The following is a 23,712-nucleotide window of genomic DNA, read 5'->3' as shown; positions in this document are numbered from 1 at the left end:
GAAACAGAGAAACAAATAACAGAGAGAGAGTGAGAGAGAGAGAGAGAGAGAGAGAGAGAGAGAGAGATAAAAAAACAGAGAGAGAGGGAGAAACAACAGAGAGACAAAGAAACAGAAAGAGAGACAGGAAACCAGTGGGGGAGAGAGAGAGAAGGTGGGTGGAGTCTAAAGTCTAAGCTGGTTTTTATGGCCTTGTTCTTTTTTTTCTCTCCGGTCAAGCTCAGGGTCCAATCTCTCAAATGAGTCCATTTGTATATTAGTGCAAACGTACAGAGAGAAGGCCCTCAAACACCAATACACACACACACACACACACACACACACACACACACACAAAACACTCTACACTCCAGGAAGGAGCTGAGTGTGCTGAGGCGGTGGTCAATCAGTGGAATGCCCTTAGGAGGCTGTCTCCCTTTCTGTGCTTTAAAACAATCCATCGCCTGTCGTCCATTGTCCAAACATCTACCTCTTTAGCTTTTCAGTTTCAGATAAAGAAGTTTTATTTTCTGTCAAATTAATTCTATTGAGGAAAAATTTCCCTTAAAAACATCGAGCAGAATGATCTTTAACCATGACTGACAGTAGAGAAATGGTAAGGAATGATCTGTATCTAAAGGGTTCTTGTAAACAAAAATAAAATTGAGCGTAACAGGACATAAAAATATGACCTCAACTCTTTAGTTATTAAAAACAACAACAATAACAACAAAAAACGGCTGCCATCTCTCATCTGTCAGTCACGGTTAATGATGTTTATGGCCCCTCCAAAAGGAGAGGACTATTTTTGAACATTCCCACACTAAAATGGGGGAAAGGGACTACACACCAGACTGTACACACACACACACACACACACGCACACTCACACACCACCCCGAGACCCCTCAAAGACCCTCTTTAGCTACTCTGGAAAAGAGAGGCCTTTTGAGAGAGGAAGACAAAGAGAGAGAGAGAGAGCAGGAGAGTGAGGGAGCAGTGGAAGAGTGTGTTCAGTTGTGTGTGAGACACTGGAAGCGGTTCTTGAAGTACAGGAGGCCGTTTTTGGTATGTGTGGCGTCAGAAGATGCTGGAGGGTAACGGAACTTGGCGTAGGTTTTGTCGCTTTCCGATTGGCCCCACGGAAGCTTGATCTTGGTGGCGTGATTCACAATGACATCATCACACGAGCCAACGTGGAGTGAACCCAGTCCATCGATGAAAAACTCTATAAAAAAAAGAAGTAGAAACAAACAAACGAAATGCATGAAATGATTAAGAACACAAAACGTCCACAAAGCTAATTCTGGGACCGAGTGAGTGTTAACACCTTTTGGTGTGGTTGCATTTTCCTTAAAGTGTAGCATTAATGTTTGTATACTTTAGTACAGTATAGTGCAGTGCCCATCAAATATTTAACATACAGTATTAAATAGCATGCAGGGTAAAACTTTATTATAGTCACTCTAGATAGTCATCTTTAACTGAATATCTATTAAATTCAATTGAACTTTAAGCTTCTTTTAAATTTAACCCTAAATCTAATCCTCACCCCTAACATCCATAGTCATCAACTGACCTACATGGAATTGTCAAAATAAAGTGTGACTGGCAGTTGTTCAGTTGTTATAATTTTTCTTTGCAGAAACTATAAAACTAAAGGACAATTTACAAAATTCTGCCTTAGGATTAATGTTATTCACCACGTTGATGTCAGCACTCAAATCTTTCAAGTATTTAAAGTGGAATTACACCTTGTTTATTTCAGAATTTCTACATAATTCAATTAATGAGATGTAAACAGAATCATTCAGAATGGTGTGATGTGAAATTGTTCACTTACCAACTCAGATTTCTCACTATCCAAAATGACCTGTAAACCTAAATGCCTCTTCTGATCTTTCATACATAATGTTAATGATAGCAAAATCGTAAAATCGCCTTACGACACCCTGCATGTACCTTTCCAGCATGAATTGATGTTAAAAATAGGTTTATTGTAAAATAATATCTCATGCGTTGGGCACCATATCCATAACCATTTCATGTAATAGCTTCCTGTGAGGCAGCTTTTAGAGGCATTAAGCATTACAGACCTTTGGTTTCTTTTTCCCAATTTTGAACAATTCTGGCTTCTGAAGTTTCTCTATAATGACGCATTTTTCAAAATAAACCACTTTATTTTTATCTTAATGATTAAATTAGGCAAACATGTTGAAAAAACTATGAAATTTCCCTTTAAAGCACCTTTGTACCAAAGGAAATTTAATATGTGCTTTTAACAATAATTTAAGAAATAACAGTTAAATCATTATTTAGACAAAATCTGCTCTTCATACCAAGAAAGATGCTTTGATAAACAAAAAAATGTACCCATAAAATATAAACAAGTAGATGTTTTACATTAAAAAAAACTTAACTGAAAAGTAACAGCAAAAATCAAATGGTACTGTTAGGAAATGAAGGTTTCCCCAAACATCCGAATGTTGTGTGTCCCCATTTCCACCCCAAACTCACCAAGGTGGGCGACGCGGGCTAGCCGTGGGTCAAAGCCCACCTGCTGCACTTTGTCTGTCCGGGCCAGAAAGAAGTTAATGACTCCGTCAGTGACCACGCAGTTGGGGAAGCCTTGTATGATGTGATGGAAACCGCGCCTCACATGCAGGCAGTCCCCTTCCTCTTCTCCAGCTTCTATAGAGATGGTCTGCCTGTAGGTGGCAGTGTAGCCTGTAGCCTCACGCACTGCACCGCCAACCTGCAGGCGCACACACACACAGGCACACACAGTTAGAGCTGTACAAATTCATTGATCTGAAGGTAATGATTCAACTGCTGCGATTTTGGCACATAAAAATGAATTATTATCAATTATAATAATATTGAATAAACTATATGCTGACATTTTTGTCGATAATAAAACTACTGGGCTATTTAAAAAAAAAAAACATTCTGTGTTATGAAAAAAACATCCTGTTTTATTTTCATTGTCTATATTCCATCTGTTTCTCAGTCATATTTTTAGATATAATTTAGAATCACACTGAAATAATCAAATCAAGTCTCACTGAATCACGAAGAAATTTGAAATTTCATGATGCGTTAAATCTAAACCTGATCGTTAGGGATGCACCAGTATGGAAATTATGGGCCGATGCACATATCCGATATCCGATACCAAAACAAATTAACTGCAGATTTTTTAACACAGCAGCGCAGTGTTAGCTAAACAATCTCTTCCAAAGTACAACAACTACATCATCAAATACATACACACACACACACACACACACACAAACACACATCTCCTAAACCGCTTATCCGTCTGGGTCACAGTGGGGTGCTGGAGCCTATTACATGATCAAATATTGGTTTGAAATATCAATCAAATCTAAACATCTGTCTGGTGCCAATATTTTTTAAGCAAATATCTGCTGAGGCCGATGTGATTTGGTTATCATCATGCATCCATAGTAACCATACACAGACTACAAAGGCCAATACAGAGGAGTAGAGGCTGACAAGTGGAAAAGGGCAGTTTTGCTCATTTCTGCTAAAAAGAACAGGATGCATGTATGTGCTCTACTCCCACTTTTAGTGCTGTTGATTTGTTTAGCTGATGAACTACAGTTGACAGTTGTGATGTGAGTGTGTATGTGTTCTCCAGAGCAATGCAATGGATCCCATAGGCTGTGGGAGTACTGTAGCTTTTTGTCTGAAAGGTCACATAACTGACCCAGTGCGTCTGCTTTTGGAAATTTGGAGCAGACATTTTTTATTCACTATATCTGCTGGCTTTTCCTCTCCTCTTCCATCTCAGAGCCTGTACACAATAAACATACTGAACCCTGCTTTCCTACTTTGAACCCTGCTTTTCAGCTCAGAGCTTCTTGCTGCGTATCAGTCATGTTTTCAACATGTCAGTGAAGTGCAAGTGTCTCACCAAGTCAAGTGTGGTTTTCTCCAACACGTCCACCAGTTTCTCCAGTTTGGTGTTGGCAGTGAAGATAAAATCATCATCCACCCACAGCACATACTTAGTGGTGACCTGTGAGACGGCCAGATTACGACCTGCAAACCAACCCTAACATACACACGCACAGACACAGACACAGACACACACACACACACACACACATTACTAGTTGTATTTCATTAGAATTTTCTTAATCTAACCATAACCTTATCATCACAGACCAAAAAAGAAACAGTTTTGACCCTTTCAACTTAAACTGAAACATGTACAGTATTGCCATAGACCACCCTTCAGTTTTTCAATTTCTAGTCAGAATGACCAGCAAGTACAAGCTAGTCTTTTTTCAGTGTCAGGGGAAAAAGTATTTAGAGTGTTCACCCTTTTCCAGCTTCCATATTCTGAGGAGGCATGCTTTCAGGTTTTCAAAGAAATCTGATGATATTTTTCCACATCTCCAAAGTTCAGTCCTAGAAGTTGTTTGCATTTTCTGCAATTCCAAACACATTCAGTGATGTTGAGGGCTGGATTCTGGGGTGGTCAATCCGTTGTTCTGAGAACACCAGCATTGTCTTTGTTTGCTTTGCAAGCTTTATTCTATTTTATTTTCCATTTCTACCAGAAATTAAATAATTGAAGGATGGTCTCTGTACTATAGTGGTTGCACTGAAATGGTTTGTCCATTTCTTAATTTTCTATCAGCCCCTTGATTACTCATAGTGTGCTGCTTTCTTCCTTATCATCTTGCCTGATTTGATTGTGTGTATGCTAAGATAATATATTAGATGCTACTAGAATGTGCAGTGGTAAGCCAAACGAAGTAAATCATAAAGCAGCATCTATCTTGAATATCGTCGCTGTCCAAAGAAAAACAAGTATCTCCAAAAAACCTCCTGTAATTTCTATTTAAGTCAAGGTAAAAAGATTTTATTCCAAGCAGTTCAATTTTAGTCTGAGCATTTCTATTGGTCCCATCACTGTGGAATTCTCACACAATGTCAGTGATAGCTGCAGTGCTCAAATTATCCAAAAAAATCGAGATACTTGTTTTTTTTTTTTGGACAGCGTCAGTATTATAAATCTAGCAATAACCAATCCATATTACAGCCCTTGCCATCCTCATGTACCTTACACCTGTGTCTACACCAGGCACAGGTAATACACCACCAAAAATATATTTCTTAAAGAAAATACTATTCCTAACAGGCCAACATCCTACAAAAAATGTGTATATATATCACATCTTTTCACATCATGACTCATGCATGTACAGACAGACCGTACAATCTTTAGCTCAGGCAATCAGACACAGCAATCTGTAGTTCAGTGCATCCACATAGAGGTCACCCCAGCAACATCATATAAATAACTATAAACAACTATAAAGTACTGTGTTGGAGATGAAGATCTACCTTCCCAAATGGCATGATGTAATGCTCTATGTACGGGCCGGACACCATTTTTGGATTTTCACTGTCATCTGCTATTACTATGGTAACTGTTGGGTAGTACCGTCGTATACTGTCAATCAGGTCCTGGAGTTTGTTATAGCGCAGAAAGGTTTTGGTGGCTATGGTGACAAGAGCACTGATGTTGTATTCTACAAGGGAACACAGAAACAGTTACTCTTAGAGGAGGACTCTCAATCACATGTCGACATTAAACATGTAATGTACACCATAAACAATGAAAGGCATGCAAACAGGACTGGTAACCTGTGTTTTGTTAGAAGTGCAATGCTGTCTGACAAATCATACAGTGCTGTGCAGTGCAGTGTTGTGTTGTTTGGAGTTGTATTGAGTAGTAGATTAATATCTTTAAAGACCAACGCACCAACGGCACCAATGGCTAACATTAATTTATCAGGATTCTAAACCCCAGCAGTTGTGGCTCACTGACGCTGCACTGAGGCAGGTTTAGAAGATAAACCCTCAAATCTGAGTGAGTGAAATCAAGCGACTCGTGCAGGAGTGACAGAAAGACAGAATCATTCTGATAATAAAGGTTACAATGAGCAGGGTAGTGGGGCAAGGGGTGGGGTTTAGAAAGAGGACAGCAAGGGGGGCATTTACAGTGTGGAAAATTATGCATGTTCATAGGTCTTTGCATTCTTAATTTTTTAAGTTTATTTATGTTTCTATGCCATTTTCAGTAGCTTTTTGGGCATAACAATACATAAAAAAATTTATGAAATACATAAAAATAAATAGTAATCTATTATTCAACTTTTTTGTGCATCTTAATTTATGACTTAAGGGGTACTTTATTAGTCTTGTTAGTTCATTTCTATTATGCTGAATCGCAGAGTCTTATGTGATGTTATGCTGTTGAGGGTTTGGGCTGTGTCACATCGTTGAACCTTTGTCTGCGTCTGAGCCAGTGTTGTAGAGTTTGGGCGTCACTCCATGACGGATTTTGATGGTGAAAAGAGCCTGATGTCCTTCAGTCTCTAACTGCACTGAAAAACAAATATATAAACATTCATGTTAAACACAGATCAAATGTTTTTTCTGTAAATATTTTACATATTGTTGTACATGCTTTTCAATGTATAATAACCATTGCTCCTTAAAACAGCATGTGGTACAATCTGACTAAAATAAGCACATGCAAATTTCACTAACAAGTTTGTTAGTCATCATTTTCATCTTCGGCTTATTTTATGATCAAGCTTAAGCCTGGTAGGGGTGTGTAAAATCGAGTGTAATAGTTCAATGCGTGGCTAGCGGTTAACTTATGAAAACTATCAATATTATCTATCAATGATCAATATCATCAATTGTCAATATCATCTAAAAATAAATAACAATTATGCTAACAATTTGTGCACATGGCAATCCAGTACAAAAGTGGATGTACTTATCATTACATGCCAGTGGTGGACAGTAACTAAGTAAATGTAATTCGTTACTGTACTTTAGTAGTTGTAGTAGTTTTTTTGTGTATCTGTACTTTACTGAAGTATTTCCATTTTGGTGACTTTTTACTTTCACTCCACTACATTTAAAGTCAAATATCTTACTTTTTACTCCACTACATTATGTGAAATCTGTCGTTCCTTTTTGGCTTTATGTGTGCATAAAAACGTAACATGTCATAACGAAAGAAGCGTCAAGCAAGCACACCAATTAGGGTACAGCGCGCACTTTGTTTTGAGCATGTTTTGACCTGTTGGACATACCTACCCAGTGCAAGCATACGGTTCAATGACAGTGTAACAGCATAAAGGTTTGTGAGTGCCTAGTCTCTACTTTAACTCAAGTACATGGTTTGTGTACTTCGTCCACCACTGTTACATGCACATTGGTAAAACAAATGCTGCTACTACTCCATGTTCATTTTAAAGACTTATTACACTGTGTTTTTGTTATATACTTCTGACACTGTTCAAAAACTAAAAATACAAAGCTAGAGCCGAAGCAGCTCATGCACTGCAAAAACACAGTGTTTATTTTAAGAGCACAATCACACCATTCTGCCATTTTGTTAAATTCACATTTTATTTTTTCCAGTCGTTGTAATTTACTATAACTATAAAGTTTGATCAGTAGGGGGAACAGTGCACTCAATGCTCGACCTTAAACTCTGCCTGCTAGCACAGCCATTGTTGAATGCTGTGGTTTTACTGGCTCCCTGCCGAAACCTCTCGAAACCTTGACTTAGGGCATGTAAATAGTACTTAAACGATGTACTGGTAGGCCGGTGCTTGATTTTACGCACTGAAGCAGAAGCAGCTGCTTGTCTCTATGTCATTTCATGAATCAGATGCACAGCACTTCTGCGTCATTAATTGCGGTCAAATCCGTGCTACTTTTTACAAACTTGTGATATTTTATTGTTAAAAATAGCATTATCAACATGGCCGCCCTTCGACCCTCTGGAAAAAGCAAATATGCACATGCGTGGTCTGCTGCAGCCTTGTCCTACTTTCTATTCTAGTTTTAACTGACATGCACTGAATTGGTTTTAACATTAACTGATTTAATGAAAATCTCTAATAAAAACATTTTTTGAGAACTATTTCATCTCTAGTTTTAAATGGTGCTACTGAAAACATGCACATGCGTGTTTCTTCTCTTTAAATGACAAACACAAAAGTGATTCGCGTGCTAATAGCGCTCCCTGCTGGAGAAACTTCAGACTTCTACACGTGACATAAATGAGCACATTTAAAAGCCATGTCCATGTGCTTTACACTTTAAAAAAATCATTATAGAGGAGCTGCACCAGAACTCAGCTACAGCTCCCTTTGGGAAACCATTAAGCATTATATTTTCATAAGTTTAACCATCTTAACCATCAGGAGATTTGAGACTCTTAAGCTTTATGGAAAAGAGTTTTCCCCGGTGGTTACACTCTGGGAAACCTGCAGCAGAGACACTGCAGAATTAGTCCACTCTTGTTCTCTGCCAGTTCTCTTTTCTAAAAATGGATTATCTCATTTAAAGCATTGTTTTTGGGTTACTTTTCCTTCATTGCTGATATCTGATTATTTCACCCAAGCCTATTTCAAATTTCAACTATTTCAAATTTCAAAAAATAATGTAGCCTACATGCACAATACCATACCAGCATTCAATCACTATTTTTATTAATATAATTAATTTTTTATAACCAATTTTGTTGCAGGTACATATATATAATGATTCTAAAATGATGCTACTCCACAGATTTCAACTGATTTGTGGGAAAATAAAGAAATGTTAAATGTTTTCAGAATGATAAACAGAGCTTTGAACAAAACTTTCAGGATCAAGTTGTAATAAATTTAACATCCAGAATGGCTTGTATTTGAAAGGTGGTCAAATCTTGAGGCAGATAACTTCTTGCTGTTCCCAAAAACTTATAGCCTCTGGCATACTCTTATTTGCTAATCGTAATTTTGATCTTCTTCTGTAAGTACCCCAAGTTAGAATGCTATCAGGCCCACATGTCAAACACAAGGCCTGCGGGGCAGATCAGGCTCATGACATAATCCTCTCCGGCCTGCAAAATTATTTATATTTTCTGTTAATATTAGCCCATTTCATGATGCCCTGAACTACAATTCCCAGCATGCTCTGCATTGTAATGTTCACATTACATTTCAGTGCATATCAATCTGCGGGATAGTGGTTACACATCGATTCAACCACACTACTCACATCACCAAACACACATTTTAACCAATATAAACACTTAGCTCAGCAGCTCACCCCACAAATGAACTCATGAGCAAAATAAAGATACCAGGTGTCTAGTTCAAGCTGAAAAGTAGCTTTAAAAGTAAAATATTCTTTGGAATATTCAAAGTTTTCATGCATTATTTCAAGGTCTATTACAAGTGCCTTTATTTTGCTGTTGACATTTTGCTGTATTTTGAATAAATAATGGCCAGTTTGGGTCATAGCAAGATATTATTAAAAATGAAATATAAACATAGGTCCACGGATTTGTTGAGATTTTTTTAATAAGGCCCTGTCAGTGGTTGAGTCTGACACGCTTGATTATAAATTTCCATTTACCAAGATTTCCAGCTTGGTAAATGCAAAAGCTGTGAAATAAAGCAGATAATCCATGGATAGGTCTGTTGTCTATCACAGTCTATCACTTAATTAATTTTGACACGCGCTGTGAGGGGAAACATGTTTGCACTGTCATAGTAGAAAGATCATTTTTGTATGAGGACATATTTTGGCTATAATGAACACCCCAAATAATGGTATGATGGTACCTGTGTGCGTGTGAGTACCTGTATCTGCAGTGCTGGGGTGGAACAGTGTGTTAGTATAAGTGATGAACTGAAGCTGGCGGTTCAGGTTGGCTAAGAGGCAGCTGCTTAAGCTCATATGCATCTCACCATCACCCCTGACCTTTACTCCCTCTACCTCTGCCGCCACGTTAAACGTGCCAAGAGATGCTGAGAAATTCAGCTAGAGAGAAGGATGAAGAGGGAGAGGAAGAGACAGAGAGAAAGAAAGATGAGAGCCTGACAAAGGTAGAACAAAGATGAATACACATAACACAAGTTACTGCGCTGCAAATCATATTTGCTGACCTCAAATCTACTAGTTTCACTCTTCATGTCAATGCAACACAACTTACAGTGTAAACGTCTCTGGGCAGGTCTTTTAAGGCCAAGCCTGAAACACAGCACAGTAGATCACTTTCAGCAACCAGCAGCCCATTCAAAAGTTTTGTTAACATACATACACTATGGTGCTAATGTCAGGGACGACCCATCTTTTTTCCCCCCAATTTTCTGCCCAATTTGGTCATGTCCAATTCTACTTACTAGTTAGGTCTCCCCCAATCACACAATACGACCAGCGCTAGGAGGGTGAAGGCTAGCACAAGCTACCTCGGAGTCATGTGAAGCCAGCCACTGCATCTTTGCAAACTGCTGCTAACACTACGTCATTGAATAGCTGAATGTGCTTGGAGGAGAACACTAACCGCCAGTTCTGTTTTGTCAGCTAAAGCCCATTTCAAACCAGATGCAATGCAGCGCGCATGCTAATCCGGATCGACTCCATGACGCTTGATATTTCACACCGGACGAGACACACGCGTCGTGAAGCAAGAGCGATTGCTGTTTGTGTTGCGTTTTCACGTAATATAAATGGCTACATTGTCTGTTTATCTCATATAAACTTTATATAGATGACATAAAAAGATCAACAATAAAAATTTCATAGTTGCTGTGACTGTTGCTGGCTTTCTCACCAGGTGATGTAGTGCTATATGAACAGAAGGAGATGCCTGTGTGTTCACATCCTTAATCTACTCAAGGGATTTCAGTCAACCTGTCAAAGAGTTAAAACTAGATTTGTTGATTTGTTTATTAGCCTAGATTGTATATTATAGCATAGACATTGCATTTCTTTACTGTTTCTGCATAGAAACTGCTAGCATGCCGTGTGCGGCATGCGTCAGAAATAGACCCAAAGCATATTTTTGTGCTTCACGAGCGCGTTACCGCTGCGGTACTGGTGTCAAATGGGCTTTACAGATGTCTGTGCTGGCTAGCATCACGTTAAGTGATGGGGGAAGGGGGGGGGGCATCCTACCCACCCATAGACAGCGAGGCCAATTGTGCTCTTTTGGACCCCTGGGCACGGATGGAACTCACGATCTCCTGAGGGCAAACACTCTTTCTATAGGAGCTATACAAATAGTTAAATGGAATCACTGTTCTGATCATGTTCTGTTACTGTCACTGGGCAACTTATGTCAAAAACGTTGGAAAACTACAACTTCTGACCAAATGATGGTAAAATATTTCCACTAGAAACTGCTCTTGCAGTGTTCAATAACTGCAATAATTGCATAAGTAGGATACAAAAATTTGCTAAACATAATGATGAAGCGTTCTCTATCCCAGTAAAATGTGCTATAAACTATGACAATGGCTGAAATGGTCACCTGGTACAAGGATCGTCTTGAGCGGCCGCACTTCCACACCCTGTGTTGGGTATTGCAGTGGGCTATTAGCTTCAGCTACAATCAGCAAATCAGCAGGGGTCTGTGACCTACCCACACACACACACACACACACACACATACAGTTGACTGAATAGCATTTGCATTCATGTGTCATGCCATTAGTGTAAAACATTAACTTCAACCGTGTGTGTTCTTGGATACACCATTTGTGTAAATATGTCTGTTAGTCATTTTGTCCCAACCTGGTCCTTGGGTAACTCCAGCTTGCTCTACAGAAAGCTGATATAGAGGTTTAGGACGCCTGATTGTCTCGATTTGTTGCATCAGCCTAGGGGGCCTATTGGATGTGAACTTAGTAATCACATACTTTTCCTTTAAAACAACTTACATCGTCAAATGACACGGGCAGTCTCTCCAGATCACCATTTTATTAAGTACCTTGATCAGTCAGCAATAGTCATCAGCTATTGTAATATTTGTGATTTCCTGAGCCAAATAAAAGTTCACTGCTAATGAGCACTGAAAAAAATAGTGCTCTGAATTTAATCAAGTCAAATGTGTCAGTTGGTTCCACATAAATAACATATTTTCAACACAGCTACTGGCTTTCAGTTCAGTTCTGTGGATCTAACACATTTGAATCATGTGCATCTGACAAGTTGTAAAGATCTAAATGCAAAGCACTGTTATTTTCAGTGTACCATAAAAAACCTACACTGACCCAGATGCAGATACAATCAACGTGAGGTGTATTTAAAAAGAGTAACTTTATAAAAGAAGGCAACAACACTCTTAACTTTTAGTATAAGTTGATGTTGTAGTATCTAGGAGTTCCCTGTGTGCTCTGTTTTGCAGGTCCTGTGTTTGCAGGGTATTGGAATGTTTAAATTAAGGGGGCCCCCTGGTTCAAAGCCCCTGGTTCAAACCTCCTGGTCCAAAGGCCCATAGGGAGTAGGCCTCTCACTTTCTCCCTTCCTCCCTTAGTTCCAAATAGATAAGATCATTTCAAAAAGAACCATATGTTCTGTCTTCTGTTTCAACAACAAGAACCATATATAAGCTGTTGGTTATAGTGGTCTGGAGGGGACACTTAGAATTGGCACGGATCCCCTCTCAGGTACTTCATAGTGCTTGATATGATACTGCTTTACTTTGTAATAAACATCTTATACTGGCAAGATGATGATAGTGTCAGCAGAGCTTTCCTTCATCATCTTCACATCATCGCCACTTAATAAACAACAAACGCAATACAAACTCTGCTGCACAATATATATAGTCGAACCAGCGCAACACTCACTATCATGCTGATAATGCTGCTGTGCTGAGCGGGTGCGGTGGGGCAGAGTGTAGCTGACAAAATGTGCAGTAACAGATTGTAACTGAACAAACCAGGCAGATTATTACAGTCAGTAATTCAACAATTACTTTATAAAAACAAGTAAAAAAAAGAAATAAAATCAAAACAAATTTGCAGCACCTTTTATGAATACTGTGTTTACAGGAAACTATGAATGCATTCATAACAAATAATGCATTTATAAGGCATTGTCAGCATAGCTAAATATATATATATATATATATATATATATATATATTAAAAAAGGCATTATACTTTATAGCCATGCTTATAATGCATGATGAATTGTTAACATAATGCATTATAAGTAGTGTTCAATACATGCTATATTGTCAGTGTCAAAAAAACTCACAAAACAATGCTGTGATTTTAACAATTTATGAATTACATTAATCTGGAGAGGAATAAGAGCTGAAAATAGGGCTGAGCAACATAACAATATTTATCATTAATCATTATAAATTAAGGATTAAATCATGGATATCATCGTCATTTAAAAAACACTTCCCAATTCCATATTTGATTACAAAGAGAGCGTAATTAGTCCCTGTTTTATTAAAAATCATAATACTTTTCATTAAAACACAAAAAAGTTTCGGTTTACACACTGATTTTTAGACTTTGAGACACATTCACTTCGAAATAATAATCTAACTGTTTACCATGTGGTCATGAGGGACAGGGATGCAGTCTGACTTCTTGCAGCAAAATGCAGGGGTGTGGCTAAAATAAGGCTCCACCTATGGCCAAAAATTTTTGTGTTTCAATACTGATATTGCCATATTGCCTAGCTCTAGTTTAAAGTTATAAAGTCATGTAAATGTTAAATTCTATAAATTATTTCACTAAAAGCTTACAAAGATGGTATTACATTAAAAATTAGTATAAGCAATTATCCCATCCCAGATCATAATCATGTTCCTGAAAGAAATCATGGCTTTCCTCAGTGCATGTGTGTATAGCAATATAATGTATGATAAACACTTCTTACAATGCATTATCAGCTATAAAGTAGAATGCATTTTTATAATTTTTTGTAATGTTTTAGTGTTTATATATTTATAATGCTTTCTGAATGCATTATACTGTGTTACATATATGTTCATAGATTCTTATAGCCATGGTATTTACATTAAGTGTTGCCCAAATTTATGTCAAAATCTCAACTCATTTATTATATTTTCTTCATCTTTTACTATATTTGATAGACCTAAATTCCCTCCCACTTACTTCACGTATTTTGTCTCTGTCATAATGCTTAATACCAAACTTGACCACCAGCTGCCACAACTAGAAACACCTAAATATCAGACAAGCGTACATGATAACCTGGCCGCCAAGTGTAGGTATATGATGGGTGTACCTAGTAAGCTGCCAACTCAGTGGAATTGGTTGTATGTAGATTGGGCTGTGTATATTGCATTTTTGGCTGGGACGTTGTGCTGTTTGCTGGGGAACTGTGGTACAGACCTCATTTGGAAGCCCTGATACTCTTTGGCACGCCGTCTCTTCATTTCATCGAGCTGGGAGGGCTGGAAAGCGGTGTGCAGGGGGCGGGCAGACACTCGTGGGAACAGCAGTTGAGCGAATGGTAAGTTCACGCCTCCCCTCTCACCCTCACACACGCAACCATTACGTGCCAGGAGCCTGTAACAGCAGAGAACAATTATACTACAATACAGCACGGAAAAAATGAATATACATGCTTCAAATTTCAGTCAGTTGCACATGAATAGAAGGTGTTACATCACTGCATTATCACCAAAAGAAGTAAACTGAAAGAGAGCAACTGTGTTCATGTAACATACTTTATTCATATGCAACCGATTCACAAACTTGAATCAAGTAAATTCAAAGCACCATTTCTTCAGTGCAGCACACCACACCCGTAATCTATGCATAAACACCACTTACAGCAGTTCATAAACAGAGAGTTATAGTAGGTACAAAAACTGCAAGCACAGCAAAGGCAATATTCAAGTATTTGCACAAAACAGTACCTAGAAATTCAAACATCCTCTGTGACTAGATACTGACCCAGCTACACTCTCTCTCACACGGTAGGGGATTGTGCTAGCACTGGGGTCTGGCTCTGGGAGTCTCTCCTCCAGCAGCCGTTCCAATCCAGGCCCTGGTCTCTGCCGGAGGTCCACGGTGCTGTAGGCCCGGGTGGGCCATGAGTGTAGCACTGCCAAAACCAAGACCACAGAAGCTACCAGTGCCAACAACACCGTCTTACGCAGAGAACGCATCCTACAAACTAACATAAACAAACAGTGAGACATAAAACATTCACATTCAGGAACATGTTACATAGACATACAAACATATTGCCACTGTCAGACAAGAACCTTGTGTCTCCAAAATACTAACTTTATAGGAGAAAGTAAAAACGTCCTGGACTTTAAATGGAAGTCAATATAAAAACAGTGTATTACAAGTAATCTTGGGCCATTTCTATTGGTCCATTCATTATGAAGTTATAAAGCAGCACTATGTAAGATTTGGGGATTTGGAGACCTCTTTGGTTGAAATGTGTAATTGCATGCAATGTCTGGAAGAACATTTTGTGACCTCTTCACCCTCAACAGTAGATGACTCTGATGATTCTGAGCACACAAAAAGAGAATTCAACAAGAACTCACTCAAAACTTCAAGCTCGTCTTCTGAGGATGTAAGTGAATTATCTATTACTGTCATCATACCTTCATCAGTATAAAGTAGATTTTGCATTTGAGACCTAAACATTGAGCTGGAGATTCTTTTTGAGCCTGTGCATGACATTAATACTAATAATATTAATAATAGTGTTTTTTTTGTCTTAACTCAGTAATGCTGCTTCTTTTAGTTTTAACAAAAAACTCATACATAGTGCTGCTTTATTACAATGTAAAGAGCAGCTGGCATATTGAGTTAAATTTACATACAGAAGCACAGGCACCACAGTGGATATGAAATAGAACTATGGCCATGAGATTAAAGTGCAGTGCCCCATAAGGCAATAAGCATGTGTCATAAATGTCTTTTCTTCTGACAAATCTACCCCTCAGCCACTACTATATGGGATTGACTATGTTTGCAATCGCAAGTCATAATAGATGGAAATCAATTTTAGTGAGATTTATTTTAAGAGCTACCTTATGCTTTTGGATCCATCAACGTATCATGCACTGATAGAGTATGTGAAGTATAATTACTGTATAATAAATAAGACTGTGAACTAACAGTGTGGTTGCTGAGTCTCTGATTTTCAGCTTTGAATGTTAGATAGAAACTCCCACTTATGCATACATCATACTCCTTTGCAAAAAACCAACTCACTCTATCCAATCAGTATGAGAGGCGTAGGATGCCATTGCTGCTCCCAAAGATCCATGGCAGTGATTGGCGGAATCCAGACATGGTTGACAGAAGCAGACAGGTGTGGTAGAGGACTATCCCCATCTGTTGACAGAATATAAACACTTTTCTATAATGTTACAGTTCTGCAGAAATCTTTGTCCTTTTGTTTCTATAAAATATTGCTTTGAATTATTACCAGCATTAGCAGCAACCTTTGTGTTCATCTGAACGTTTTTAAAGAACTGTAAGCATGTGTGACTTTTGCTTGTTCTCTAATAGTCTTTCATTTTTCATACTTGACATTTGTGCGGTTGGTGGATCATACCTACAGCCTTTTAAACTCCATATTAACAGATTTAAAGCAGAACAGCATGACTACATTTAGTGCATTACTACAAATTTAAGTGATCCATAAGTGTGAAACACTTGCGGCCTACTGCCAATATAACAGCCAGATGAGTGAAGCTTTGTGTAACTGGTGTAACATTAGGTCAGTACAAGAGCATTTTTTTAAGAATTACAGTAGTTCATGTTTTCAGTGTACATGTATCACATGACTATCATAACCAATACAGTTTTTTAAACTTTATTCTTCAGTCTCTTCTTTTTTCATTCTTAGAACTTAGTTAGAAATGAACACGAACATGTAATGGATGTGTCCAGGGTAGCGATGACACAACACCATTTTTCCTTTTATACCAGTATTTTTTAGGCTATTGAGCCTAAAAGCCTCTACTTCCTACCCCTCAGAAAATATACATAATTAACAAGATGGCATCACATAACTGTAGGGGTGTAACAATGCATCAATAAATCATGACATCATAATGCCAAACTTTGACAACATGCATGGGAAGGAGACGTTCTATTAATCATGCCACCTAATGAAACAGCACTGTTTGAACACTGAAGTTTGCAAACAATCATCACCTCAATCAACAACTCAGTCCAGAGCTCCTCCTGCCTCCCAGCTGTAGTGTTGTTAGTACACTGTACAACATTATTATAGTCATCATTTCTCATAATTCACATTTTGTTCAAAATTTCATGAGAATACCTAACCATGAACCCAGTATCGGGAATCGTACTGTGGACTGAGTGTATCATCACACCCCCTATACAACTGATTACATGGTATTTCAGGCTAGAGTTGTTACAGGAGTGGATCAGATTCATTCTTTTCTCTTTCTCTCTAATCTCTGTACACTGGGGGTATGATTTCTTTTAGGACTCCAGAGCCCACAGCCAGCAGCAAAACTTAGGTTGATTCATTTGCCTGGACAAATTTTGGTCCAGAAGGGTATTTCCATGGAATTTTATTTTATATTTACTTGCTTCTTTTGGTGCATATTTTTAACAATCTGTATATTTGTATAACTGTATATCTCAGTTCACACACAGTTCAGAAGTGCAAAGTGGTCATTGTAATCTAATTATCAAAGCACATATTGAAACTCTTTGGCTCCGGAAGGGGGGGGGGCTGAAGCCTGTCCCACCGGTCATAGAGCAGAAGGCAGTCCATCGCAGGGCAGACACACAGACATATACATCCACACACACACACATCTAGGGGCAATTTAGAGTGTAAAATCTGCCTGATTGCATGTCTTTGGGAGGAAGCCGGAGCACCAAGAGAAAACCCATGCAGACACGGGGAGAACAAGCAAACTCCACACAGGAAGGACCCTGGTTGCCCAGCTGGGGAACCGAACCCAGGCCCTTCTTGCTGTGAGGCGTCTGCGCTGTGTTTCAAAACAGAAAGTCAACATAATGACTTATTTTTTTCAGAATTTCTGATGTAGTGTATTGAAATATTGTCTTCTTTATGATCTTAATTATGCTGAAATCACATACTTGCTTGATGAGTGGTAAATCATTTTTTGAGTCAAAATCTTGAAAACAAAGGCATTATTTCGACCTAATGTGTCAAAGTTTGAATCTGAAACAGAACTAAAAACTTTCGTTTCTATCCTGCCTATCAGGCAGAAACATTTTTTTTTATATTTAAGTGTCGAGGTACTGCTAAAACAAAGATGACTTTTTCAGGGAAGAGCATGCTTTTTCCCTAATGAAATGTAATTTTGACAGCATTAAAGTTAAAAGAAACTGATGAATCCACTACTAAACACTGGTTTTTACTCACCAGGTGCTAGCCTATTCATTTCAACAGCTTAACTATTATCACTTGGCCAGATTGCCTACAAGCAAGTGCTGCTTTCTATATACATACTCTGGATATTTGAGAGAAGGACAGTTTGAGTCCCCAAGAAAAACCCAGTATGCCAATTTGCAGAAATAGGAAGATTAATGGGTAATATGTGAATCAAACATACATGAGAAGGAGAGATAGAGAGAATGAGTGAGTGAGTGAGAGAGTGAAATACATTGAGAGACAGTCTGCTTGTTTTCCTAATCTCTCATGTCTTGTGCTCTGTATTCTGATGGTGGTAAACTGTGCATCTGTTACTTGGCACACAGTGTGTGTTGTGCTCTATGCATGTTGGCATGTTGTTGTGCTGTTAGAAGGAAGGACTCAGGCTACAAGTGCAAGCTGGGGGCTCTTTTTAATATCGGAGATTCTGTCCTTTTCAAAAATGATATATATGTACAGTTTAAATATTTAAATTGAGAAATCATTAAGAGTGGCTTGATTAGAATAATTAATTGTAGAGAAACTTGGATTTCTCAGATTTCTTTGCAGTAGTGGTGATAGGAACTAGGGGTCATGATGTCCACAACAAAAATATAGCCATTTTATTTACTGTCCAAAATGACCAGTGAACCTGCATGTGTCTTCTGAGTTTTTATAATGTAATGCTGATAATGGTGAAATAGTGCTAAATCTGAAAAAAGAATTGTGTTGAGTAATATTTTGCCATACAAAGCCTGCATGTACTTATCCACCATCAATGCTTTACACCAAAACCTCACTGCAAAAACAAAATCTCATGGAAAGGATTCGCATTCTTAGCCATTTTGTGTAAGCATTTTCTGTGAGGTAGCTTTTGAGACAATTAACCCCTTCCAATGTCTGGTTCCTATCACCACTGCTGTGAACAATTCTGACTCTATTTTAGAGAAGTTCCATCTTACATCAAACATCTGAATGACATTGTTCACATCTTAACAATTCAATAATGCAGAAATTTTGAAAAAACTATGGAATCAAAGTTGAGTATTTCAGCCTAGATTGCTTTTATATAAGTGTTCTTTTAGAGCAAAGTTCAAAGATTTAGATTTATCATGATGTTATTTATTTTGTGAATAAAAACCTTGCTGTCTCACATTTTCATGTTACTACCAAAAGACATTAGACATGTCAAGTCAAGAGAGAGACGGGCTTTTTATTGTCATTCCATCTACGTACAAGTACACAGTGGAGTGAAATTACGTTTCTCCAGGAACAAGGTGCAACAAGGAACAAAGTACAAAGTGCGAACGTGCAGACATAGTGTGCAAACAAAAAATTAAGCTAGAAACAATACAATAAATACAGTAAATTAAACAGACATTAGACACAGTAAACAGACAGGACAGTGCAGCGCCGACATAGCACTCATTTCTGAGCATGAGGTAGTGGAATAAGGTGCAGAGATATTTAACATGCTGTGATCTGTGAGTTTACGCAGTTAATGTTAATCTAAAGGTGGAGCCCCAGACCAGGAATATGATTTTGGTTCCCACCATGTTCACTTTTAATAATACAACTGACAGACAAGCTGGAAAGATTCAAATAACTTCTAGTCAGTTCATACCAGCATGATAATATTAAGTAATTTTATGGCACAAACCATTTGAAGGTTTCAAATCTGCTGTGATTCTCTTAAATATAACAATTGTATTAACTTGTCTAAAGAGAAGAAATGATAAGGGCCTGGTAATGTTAAACCATCAGGTTGAGGGAGCTGTCATGGTCAGGGCATTCGCAAAGTTAATTATTACAAGTAAACATTCAGACTGCATGTGTTTTTCCCCATGCTGGGTTAGCAAGGGCTAACTGAACTGGCTTACACTAAATATTTAAATCACGCTCTAGCATTGTATTGTAGTTCAAAAAATGTTCTGTGTATTTTTTCTGGGTTAATTGTTCTGCAGCGTTATTCTCTAAATTATTATATAAGGACACTATTGTGAAGATGGGTTTAGCATGCTTTGTTCTGTGTTTATGACTATATAACAGAAAGAACTGGTCAATTGGTGGCTCAGAAGTGAGAGAGTGCCGACTTGAGCTAATGCTAGAACTAGCTGTTAGCCTGAAGCCTTGCTTCCTGTACGGCATAACCTTTAATTAAGCAACAACTTGTTCATAAGTTGTGTGTATTCCTTCAATAGCAGTAAGTGCTACTGTATTTTCTAAATTTGTGTTTTTTGTTTTTTTTTTTACTGGTTCTTATGATAACTTCAAAATGGCAATGGAAAACTATAGTCTCCTATAGTTTCCCACTAGCCACTGAACTATTAATCATTCACAAACATATTCTAGCAGTTTAGATCACTTGATTTAGCAGCGTACATTCACATCAATAAAATTTAAATTCTAAATCTCATTTTGTCTGTGTGTGTGTGGGGGGGTGTTTGTGCACGTAATGCTGTCCACTGCTTCAGACATTTCTGCTGATTGTCTTCTTGCAACTCCCTTGGGGTCTTTCCATGATTACACTGTCAACGACCACAGAGGCTTTAGCCTTTAGACCACTCCCCCAACTGGACAGGTCAATGACCTCAGTTAATGAAGTCTTATTAGATAAAAAGTATTATCCCTTCTTAGAATGAAAGCATATTAGAACATATATACTGTGTTTTGGTGAATTTGGGTGCACCTGGTCAAATGACATGTTTTGTTGATTTTCTAAGTGAAAATAAGTTAACACGTACTCCACAGAGAACACACCTCTGTCCATGGACTACAATGCAAACTATCTGAATTCTTTTTAAATCATAGAAGTGTGTAATAAAAGTTTAGCCATTTAAACTCCTATTATTCTCAAACTTACTAACACCTTTTATCAATTTGACCTCAGCAATTTATACCTCCAGGAAATATGAAACTTGGAATGATGGAAGAGGGAATTATGTTTTCCCCTCCATTTACTACAGGTTTGGTTATATTAGGTTAGGGCCCTAAAGCGGAGGGACATTTTTTATAGATAACAAAATTGCATGTTATAGTTACTTCAGTATCATCCAAAATAACCAAAACAAACATGAGTGAAATATTGATATGTCTTATGTTTTGTACAGCTAATACAACCTGGGGTCAAACTGACCCCAAAGAACACTGATGCATAGAAAATGTGTACAGGACATGGAAAACCTATCATGTTAATTTTGTGTTACCCAGTTTTCCCCATTTAATTAGCAAAAGTCACTAAATATGAAGCAAAAAAAAATTATGTTAATCATTTATTTAGAGACGTTAAACATTGAATGTGGTCAAGTTGACCCCAAAGATAATGGGATGATTAAGAGATTAAAGTTCGGTTGCAGCATTAGCTCAAAGCATTACATCCCGGATGCCATTAAAAATGAATTAAGTAAGTTAACTGCATTGTACTGAGATATATATCTGCTGTCGGATATATGTCTTCCCATATAGCCCTACTAAGAGGTAGAACAGGCATGTCCTAATGCCCCAATTGGTGAGCTATTATTTGTTATTGTGCAACAGTGCTCCTCAGAGTACATATTCTACATATTCTATATCTGAACATGGCACAACTTGAATAGGTCTGGACGCAGAAAAGCCAGACCAGTGCCCAGTGCTTTTTTTTCAGTAAACATGATGAGGAAAACAAAACGTACTCAAAAACAAAAACACCTCCCCGGTGAATTTAATTCCTCCCTCTCTCAAACGCATCTCTCAGCTATAATAACAATAACAACAATTCACTTTTCCATTGCGGGGAGGCAGTAATCAAGGAGGAGAGGCATTAACAGGCTCAGCCACAGATGGTTTTCCTCACTCCCTGGGGGAGCCCAGTCTCCACTGTATCCAGCCCAGGCATGTGTTCACACTTGGTCGGTATGGCGAAGGGCGTGGTCTGTTCTATTAGTCTAGCTAAAGCGGTGGGGAGCTTTTTTCTGGATGGTGGGTGTCAGTAAGCATCTCTCGCACTCAGTCGAAAAGTGTGAGTCGAGAGAAAGAGAGAAAGATGGTCGCCCATGTTTGCTCTACCCATTTAAAGTGCACATGGTCACAGTCGTCGTTTGAATTAGCAAACCCCAGTCAATCCCATTGATTTGAATTAGCCTCCAACAACCAGCGCCCACTTTAAAACGGCCAGAATGCTTCATGATAAAATGTATGATATAATTCTTGGGCCAATTTGCCACGCCAGGCAGGCCTTAAGCAGTAGGTGACCATTCCACTATTGCAGCCTTTCGTTTAAGCTCCCCAGACTCTGAGGGAATGTAGGCTGGTGAAGGCCTGCGCTGTCTTACCGTAAATATAAACGTTCAGTTCACGCCACTCATGCGATCCAGTCACATGAGGGATGTGCAGCGGGCATGTGCAGCGGACCCCCCCCCCATTAGCAAGCATTCAGCCCCGCACGGGCCGCCGCTTACAAGGTGTACTGGACGAGACGAGAGATAAGCCACCCAGCACAGACCCACAGCAGACCTGAGCAAGCTATGAGAGCAACATGAGCATTTTAAATATACAGTACATTTAAAAAAAACTGTAAGGCCTCTCACTCGTTCTGTGCTGCATCGTCTCCCAAAAATCCCATCATGGATAATAATTTAATATTTTTTCATATTTGTCTGTTTCACACAAATCTGCCGTTGTGCGCACTGTAGTCTCAGCTCCAAATAGGTCCGAAAGGTGGCAGATAGCAGACCAGTGCAGATCGCATCAGACCAGTTCAGCGAGCAAAAATGAGCTGCCATAAATAACCCTTACCTCTTCAACGCTGGCGCCAAGACGAATGTCCTTTTAATCAGTTGCCCCGGATCCCCTGAATTTTATCATTGCCTGTAGCTAAATAGAGACGAAAAATCCGGTGGCATGACATCCGCCACTGAAAAATCAGGATGGAAGGAGCGAGATGGATGTAGACGGTGAGGCTGCCCCTCCAGTGTAGGCTAATTCCGATGGAGGGGGTGAAAGTTGCTGCGCCGCTGCAGCGCCGCTAATGGACATCCCCGCCGCCGCCGCCGCCGCGCAGCTTTTTTCTCCATCCTTCCTTGCACCGGGATTGGCTAGTTTATGCTAACTGCTCGAGCCCTGGGCTAAACAGCTAATTTCAACAGCAGGAACATGTTCACTGTGGTGAATGCACTTTTAACATGGGGTGATTCAATTTACACAAAAAAAATCTTTAAAAAAGTCGCTTTTTACGTATCAAATGGAAAGTTTTACTTTCACATGAAATAATTACATTTTAGCATGTAACACTTCGAATGTCACGAAGTAAGATATTAAGACTTCAGAATTTCGTTTTTACTCTGTGAAAGTTGTATTAGCACATGTTAAAATTTATTCCATGAGAGTAAATATCGTTCCTCCCATTATAATGAAGTGAGCCATGGATTCTTTTTAAAAGTTAAACATTTTAATGGTCTTCTTTGCTTTGTGTTCCAGCTTGTTAATATGCAGTGCCAGTTACACTAGAATTTAATTTTGCACATTTGA

General features: G+C 38.6%; 1 protein-coding gene across 2 annotated transcripts; it reads right to left on the bottom strand.

The window, feature by feature from the left end:
* Positions 1 to 434: 434 nt before the first annotated feature.
* Positions 435 to 23,209, bottom strand: b4galnt1b (beta-1,4-N-acetyl-galactosaminyl transferase 1b). Of its 2 annotated transcripts, none has more exons than XM_036570791.1 (12): positions 22,981 to 23,209; positions 16,056 to 16,178; positions 14,772 to 14,994; positions 14,205 to 14,381; positions 11,354 to 11,460; positions 10,034 to 10,071; positions 9,681 to 9,861; positions 6,309 to 6,407; positions 5,362 to 5,549; positions 3,920 to 4,060; positions 2,497 to 2,734; positions 435 to 1,207 (listed from the first exon to the last, which is right to left on the bottom strand). In XM_036570791.1, exons 3-12 carry the CDS (start codon positions 14,984 to 14,986, stop codon positions 993 to 995), a joined length of 1,599 nt encoding a protein of 532 aa, XP_036426684.1. In that variant the 5' UTR covers positions 14,987 to 14,994; positions 16,056 to 16,178; positions 22,981 to 23,209; the 3' UTR covers positions 435 to 992. The 2 variants fall into 2 exon arrangements, with proteins under 2 accessions (XP_036426684.1, XP_036426685.1); XM_036570792.1 differs by having other exon boundaries at positions 9,789 to 9,861.
* Between the last annotated feature and the right edge of the window lie 503 nt (positions 23,210 to 23,712).

The sequence above is a fragment of the Colossoma macropomum genome, unplaced genomic scaffold (genome assembly GCF_904425465.1).
Source record: "Colossoma macropomum unplaced genomic scaffold, Colossoma_macropomum, whole genome shotgun sequence".
NCBI lineage: Eukaryota > Metazoa > Chordata > Actinopteri > Characiformes > Serrasalmidae > Colossoma > Colossoma macropomum.
This window is presented reverse-complemented; position numbering and strand designations above follow the sequence as displayed.

Excerpts from the sequence above, each read along its gene's own strand:
- b4galnt1b (XM_036570791.1), bottom strand. The coding sequence starts at position 14,986 with ATGCGTTCTCTGCGTAAGACGGTGTTGTTGGCACTGGTAGCTTCTGTG. Across the intron at positions 10,072-11,353 it reads CAAGACGATCCTTGTACCAG|GCTTGGCCTTAAAAGACCTG; the intron begins GTGACCATTTCA and ends GCTGTGTTTCAG. Across the intron at positions 1,208-2,496 it reads AGCCCGCGTCGCCCACCTTG|AGTTTTTCATCGATGGACTG; the intron begins GTGAGTTTGGGG and ends TTTTTTTTATAG.